Source organism: Takifugu flavidus, chromosome 9, assembly GCF_003711565.1.
Source record: "Takifugu flavidus isolate HTHZ2018 chromosome 9, ASM371156v2, whole genome shotgun sequence".
NCBI lineage: Eukaryota > Metazoa > Chordata > Actinopteri > Tetraodontiformes > Tetraodontidae > Takifugu > Takifugu flavidus.
The window spans coordinates 7,786,693-7,792,944 of NC_079528.1; the positions used below are offsets into that span (position 1 = coordinate 7,786,693).

Genomic DNA, 6,252 nt, shown 5'->3' on the forward strand with positions numbered 1-6,252 from the left:
CGACGCCTGAATCCGAGGCCAAGCAGGGACACTCCCACCAGTGGGGGGGGGGGAGTGTAACCGCAACATAAGCTGCAGGGGCGGGGCTGTGTGAGGAGGGGGGAGGGGAGCGCCAGGGGTCAGGAGGGGGGAGGGGTTTGGGGTTTTAGCTGAGATCACCGATCATCCTTCGGCTCCCTTACCGTTTGAAGGCTTCCGTGGGGTTCCTCTCGCACTCCCCGGGCTGCAGAGTGCCGTGCGCGGCCGGATCGCGCACCTTCTCCTCGTATCCCGGCACCAGCCCGCTGCGGCAGATCTGCGCCACCAGGCTCTGGACGAACCCGCCGACGGACAGCGTGTCGGCGTCGTCCGCCCGGCAGAAGTGGTAGGCCAGGCCCTGCTGCTGGAGGCCCCGCTGCGTCCCCTGTGCCGACGTGGGCCACAGGAGCTCCGTGCACACCGCCGTCTTCCCGCTGCCCGGCCCCCCCACCAGCAGAACCCCCCAGGAGCTACCCGGCTTCGCCGAGCCAGACGTCAGGGTGCCGGGATTGGACACGCCCCCGGCGGGCGCCAGCAGGGGCTGCTTGCTGGGAGAGGCGCCGGTTCCGCTGAGGTTGCTGGTTTTCTCCTGGAGGCAGTGCTGGATCTTGTGGAAGACCCACTCCCGGCAGTAAAAGCGCTTCCCCTGCAGCAAACTGGTTTGAGCCATCTTGATCTAGAGCTGCTGTCCCTGCTCCTCCTCCTCATAGGGGTCCCGCCGCGCCGCCTCTGGCGATCTCAACTCCAAGAGGAACAATCTCAGCGGCCATTTCCACAGTTTGAAATGTCAGTGACGTCCCCGGTGTTTGCGTTCGCGCGGAAGTCGCCGGGGAACGCTCAGACGGCTGCTGCAGATGGAATATCTAGGTCAACATTCAAAAAAGGAAGGGGGGGGGGAATCAGAATCCAGGCCCAAAACGAAGGTTTTCCACCAACTTTTTCCACAGCTTTCCCACTGGTCGAGGGCTCCGTGTCATTGTGAGCGTGCTGCTTCAGCGGGGCATGGCGGGGCATGGCGGGGCACCCGGCTCCTGAGCGCGCCACCGTCTCGTGCAATTAGCCATGGGAGCAGCCGAAGGGGTTCTGCTGATGCATGTCAGGCGCTACCAGGACGGGCCGGGGTGCCTTTCCATTACATTACCAGGGAAGAGGCTGCCAGCGCGGGCTCATTTTCTCCAATAACACTCCGGTCTGGGCTCCTCCCTGTTAAACACACAGAAATTCACATTTAAAGGCTGGAACGAGGGAGCGGCTGATCACCTTCACCCATTTTCAATCGGATCATAACAAGGATCTGGAGACACAAAACACCTCCACGGCAGGGATTCTCCGCCCGGCCGGAAGTAATTCATCCGTGTTTTATGGCGCTCTTTATTTCAATCTAGTCCCCATCATGATTCAGTAACAACCGGCACTCATTAACCCGCTCCGCCACCAGATAAGAGAACGGGAGCAGGTGACGGCTCGCTCCGGCGTCACCACCGGAAAGGTGTCACGCGATGTGATCACCGTTGTGTCATTACGCCCGGAACCGGAAACTGGACTTTAAACTAAGGAAAATCAACACAGCGAGAGGATATTATGACATCAGAGGCGTTTATTACATTATATAACCTGCCGCATTTCTCTTAATTATCCATTTATAGCCTCACAATAGCACAATTCCGCGCTACAATCTCGCGCAATCATCATTTACTCGCCGTCCGTCTCGATGTTACACCGTGAAAACGACGCATAAGATGAGAAAATTTGCTGTTCCTGTTGCTTAGCTACACGTGTTGTAATTTATTCATGCATATCCTGGCACAATAACCACCAAATTTAAGTAGAACGAGGTGATAATGGAAGCGTCACCGTCTGACTTGGGACCCCTGACCAGATCCCTTCAGTTCAGGCCAAATTTGTGTAGAACGTAACTTTTCCCCCCACAGGGAATCATTTCCCGTTCGTCCCTTAAGTCTCTTCCTGGGGTGGGAGGTGTGCATGCCAGGCTGCCATCCTCCACACACCACTGCCTGCAGCCCTGCAACTACATTCTTGGCAGGGGGTTCATCCAGTTTCTCCAGTCCGTCCACTGATTCCCCCCCTTCCTTCCTATGAGGCTTTAAATCCCAAACAGTCCACATCCGTCCTGAACTCTGCATGTGTGTGAGGGGGGGTGGCTGGGTTCAAATCAGGACCAACCCCCCTCTTTATCCTGCACTTACAGCAGGTCATTTGCGCGGAAGGTAACCTCACCTTAAAGGGGCTTTAACGGCTTTTTACGGTGTCGATCCGCACGCACGGCTCCGCGACAGCGTGCAACCGCGTTCAATCACAAGCTCCAAACCGAGGGGGGAAGAGTTTAAGCTCGTCCTTCCTCCGTCCGCATGCTGCTCTGCAAATAAATGCAAACACGACCGAGCGGCACGCACTTTGTCACGCAGCCAAACGCAGCGATCGACGCGCACGCACTTTCGCACCGGCCCGGAGCTCCAGGAACGCTCCATTCGCCGCTCGTGCGCGGAGGCGGAAGCTACAAGTATTCACCGACCCCGCTGCGCGTAAAGGCAGCACAAGTCTTTTGTATGAGCAAACCTCACCCATTTCAGATGGGATACCGTTTACACCTCCAGAGAGCAGGGGGGGGGGGGGGTGCAGCCCCCCCGTCCGGAGCAGCGAACACTCGCAACTACACCTAAAATAAAGCTAGTTGTTGCCGTCTACCGGTTGTCCGTTAAAGCGCATTTTTTAGCCAATTCACGGTTTCCGCTGCAGTTTTGTGCCAGGGTTTCCATCCTTACCTCCTGACGCTCGCTCTCTCTCTCTCTCTCTTTTTGGCTGTTTGTTCAATTCGGGGCTGCTGCCGCGTCCGTGGACTCGGTCCCGGCTCCGTCCGCGCTGAGGCGGGGCAAAGCGACAGAATTCAGCCGCCGACTGTGCGCATCCGAGCGGCGCTGGCGTCTCCTGGTCGGTCTCTTTTCCTCTGGCGGCGTCGGCTCCTCCTGCAGCCCGACAACAGCTCCACAGCGAGCCGACTGACTCTCCGCCTCCGAGCACTCTCCGGTCCTCCCTGCGCCGCATGCGACGCACACGCACGAGCGGCGCAAGGCCATCTGGGACTTGGAGTTTTTACAATGACTTACAAAAAACCGCGACAAAGCTTTCTATGGAAACCCTGTTTTCATGTGTTTCTAAAGGGATTCATACTATTCAAAAAAGAATGAACGATGCTAAAAAGTACGATCTGGGGCAATGTTTGATTTTGAGAAGTAATAAAACACGCTAACGACGTAGCATAAAGATCTCAGAATCAGGTAAACTGCGCAAAGTGATTTAAAGGAAGGAAACACAGCTTTAAATGTTATCACCGTTACAGATAATATAAGCATTAGTCTGCATGGACACACTTTTTGCATAAGCATTAACATAAAGTATGTGTTAATTAAATAACGATGTGACCATTTAGATAAATTAAAGTATGTTTTCTCTCTGTTGAGTGTTTCCCTAGGGGTGAAAAAGACCTAACAAAACAATCAACACGACAGGAAAACATGTTTTTGGCTCGGTGTATCCGCCTTTGCTAGCCCACTATTTACATCCCGGGCGAGCTGGGGACGCTATGGGACGTGGTCGTAGGAGCTGATGGTCATGAAGATCAGACTGTCGGAGCCTCGGAGGGCGGTGGACGACCCAAAGACCGAGCTGAAGAATTCTCCGTTATTCCCAAACTTGGGGCCTCCAGGCCTGAAGAGCAGCAAGGGTGAAGTTCTCCTAAGTCTGTCCAAGATCAACCTGATGGAGGTGAAAGTATTCAGTAAGGCTTGACCATGAAATGTGACTGTTTATGGAAATGTAAAGAGTTGAGGGTGGATTCATTTATCACGCTGGTTTTTGTCAGCTTGTGTCTTCATTTTTGCACTTCTGAAGGCCTGAATGTTATAATTCGGGGGTGCCCACACTTTTTTAGCATGCAAGCTACTTTTCAAATGACCAAGTCAAGAAGATCTACCTACTATAAATTTGCAAAACATACATTTATTCATAAATATATCGAGAATTCTTTATATGATCCATATATGTTGGTGGACCGCCCATAGCTACATGAATCCATATTGCTCAATACAAATCTGTGCAAAATGTTTTTGGTCATTACCTTACTCAAATTTCAATGTGTGTTGATGTACCTTGCATAACCGAATGAGCCAATATTGCAAAACACACATAATAATTAACTAATTGGCTTAAAATCAGAGGTAATTCGCTGACTAGCTTAGCGTTTAGCGCCGTTGTTTGCGCATGAGCGGTGACCTAAAGGTCAAAATTCAGTTGTCATCTAACTGGCTGCCCTGTATATCAATCAAGTGACGGGATGAATGACAGGCTGATATTTTTTAATGTCACGCCTCGATCGACCGGTAGATCGCGATCGACATAATGAGCATCCCTGTTATAATAAGTGACTCTGTTAGACATTAACAGTCTGATTATGTAAAATGATCTTCTGTATTCTCAAACATCACATGCAAAAAGTCCATGTAGATTTACCCAGATGGTCATTCAACCTCAGTCTGGACAGCCTATATAAGTGAGGGCTAACTCTACCACGGTACTTTGGTCACAAAATGAGGGCTATCACTGGGTTGCTGCTGTTGCTGATCAGCCTGTCTGGATCATGATGGAGGTGGCACCGAGCCTTCCAACATCTGGCCCGAAGTCAAGGCGCTCAAAGAGCTTTTGGCAGAGCTCTTGGTGAAGCAAACGATCCTGGAGACAGAGGTGAACAACCTGAAGGATGAGCTGACTCTTGGTAAGCAAAATCACGGTAGCTGGTTCATCTGCTCAGATGCTGACCAAAATATGTCAAAATGACACTAAAGTGGTTGGTTTTTGAGTTCCTCCACAGTTCTTCCAGTAACCATTGTGCTACTTTTGCGTATTAACAGAGAGGACGAAGGTGGCCTTTTACGCAGCTCTGACCGACTCAGGAAAACTCGTGGCGCCCAAGGAGGGATTGAAACTGAAATACAGCAAAGTTTTCACAAACGTCGGCAACGCCTACGACAACACGACAGGTGAGTCGCCGCAGCGCCAGGTCACGTCGCCGTCCATCGCCTCTAACTGGTTTCCACTTTATCTTGTAGGTGTCTTCACAGCACCGGTCAAAGGGGTCTACCGTTTCCAATTCACGGCCTTTGGGTACAACTCATGTACCATTCGTTTTCACGTGTACAAGAACAACGAAAGGATCATGAATAACTGGAAGCATAACCAAGAAAACGTTGCCACGTACATCACCAACTCCTTCATTTTAGAGCTGAACGAAGGAGACACCGTTCACTTCTATGTGCCACCAGGCGCGTGTCTCTACGACGATTTACAAAACTACAGCACCATCACCGGCTCCCTTCTCTAGCTGATGTAAACAAATGTTAGCTTTGATTCGTCGCGTCCTGCCGCATCATGTCGGAGAACCACACAGTCTGAAGTCGACAATAACTGTGTTGAGCGTGTGATGTTCAAAATTAAAATAAAAAAAACCCCTGCATTACAATGATGAGGGTGTGACTGGATAATTTAAGAGCTGAAAATAACGAGAGAAAAAAAGATACTGTGTGTGTCTGCATTCTTGTCTACATGACATAGTGAGGACCACATTAGGTATTTGAACGTGAGGACCTTTGATAAGTGAGTACCGTGCAACTGGTCCTCACATCTTTAAACATCTCTTTATGGTTTTAGAGTTGGATTTAAGGTTCGGTTTAGAATTGGGTTAAGGTTCGGATCAGTGGTTCAGTAGATGTTGAGTCCCCGGGATGTATAATTTCAGTCAGGGTCCACATAAAGGTACAAATACGAACACGTGTGTGATGGATTGGTAATCAGAAAAGGGCTAAAACAAACAATTAAAAAAATCTGTGGATAAAGTTACAATTACAAAATGGAATCTAAACATAACAGTACCAATGAGGCGGCGCCCGCGTGAGACATTATTGGCTAAATGAACGCCGCCAGTAATCAGCTCGGATTGTTACCGCCTCGGACCTCAGCTGTGTTGGTGTCCTGTCATCACTGACTTTAACATGAATTAGCGATGGCGCCCGTGGGCCAGAGACAGAGCTCTGATTGGCTGTTCATCTTTAGATTAGATTTAAAGCACACACACTCAGCCTGTGATTACAAATTACAACACAAGCGTGGCCTGGGCCTCCGTGATTGCCCATTATGTGTTGGTGCGCCTGCATTCGGAGGGTG

The 6,252-nt window shown here is 50.7% G+C and overlaps 2 protein-coding genes across 4 annotated transcripts in view; one reads left to right on the forward strand and one right to left on the reverse strand.

The window, feature by feature from the left end:
* The window catches only part of ankrd50 (ankyrin repeat domain 50), a 25,171-nt gene extending 21,869 nt beyond the window's left edge, over positions 1–3,302 (reverse strand). Inside the window, exons 1-3 of one of the 3 annotated variants that reach the window (XM_057042693.1) lie at positions 2,802–3,302; positions 955–1,221; positions 183–866 (exon numbers count right to left, since the gene is read on the reverse strand). In XM_057042693.1, the coding sequence (XP_056898673.1) occupies positions 183–688 (506 nt within the window). In that variant the 5' untranslated portion in view covers positions 689–866; positions 955–1,221; positions 2,802–3,302. Of the gene's footprint in view, positions 1–182; positions 1,222–2,256; positions 2,535–2,801 lie in introns of those variants that run through there. The other 2 variants (XM_057042691.1, XM_057042692.1) reach the window with 2 other exon arrangements.
* Positions 3,303–3,648: 346 nt separating this feature from the next.
* LOC130531885 (complement C1q-like protein 2) lies at positions 3,649–5,551 on the forward strand. The gene is made up of 4 exons (XM_057044062.1): positions 3,649–3,814; positions 4,661–4,807; positions 4,944–5,072; positions 5,142–5,551. Exons 1-4 carry the CDS (start codon positions 3,649–3,651, stop codon positions 5,411–5,413), a joined length of 714 nt encoding a protein of 237 aa, XP_056900042.1. The 3' UTR covers positions 5,414–5,551.
* The last annotated feature ends 701 nt before the right edge of the window (positions 5,552–6,252 follow it).

Excerpts from the sequence above, each read along its gene's own strand:
- LOC130531885 (XM_057044062.1), top strand. The coding sequence starts at position 3,649 with ATGAAGATCAGACTGTCGGAGCCTCGGAGGGCGGTGGACGACCCAAAG. Across the intron at positions 3,815-4,660 it reads GATGGAGGTGAAAGTATTCA|CCTGTCTGGATCATGATGGA; the intron begins GTAAGGCTTGAC and ends GTTGCTGATCAG. Across the intron at positions 4,808-4,943 it reads GAAGGATGAGCTGACTCTTG|AGAGGACGAAGGTGGCCTTT; the intron begins GTAAGCAAAATC and ends GCGTATTAACAG.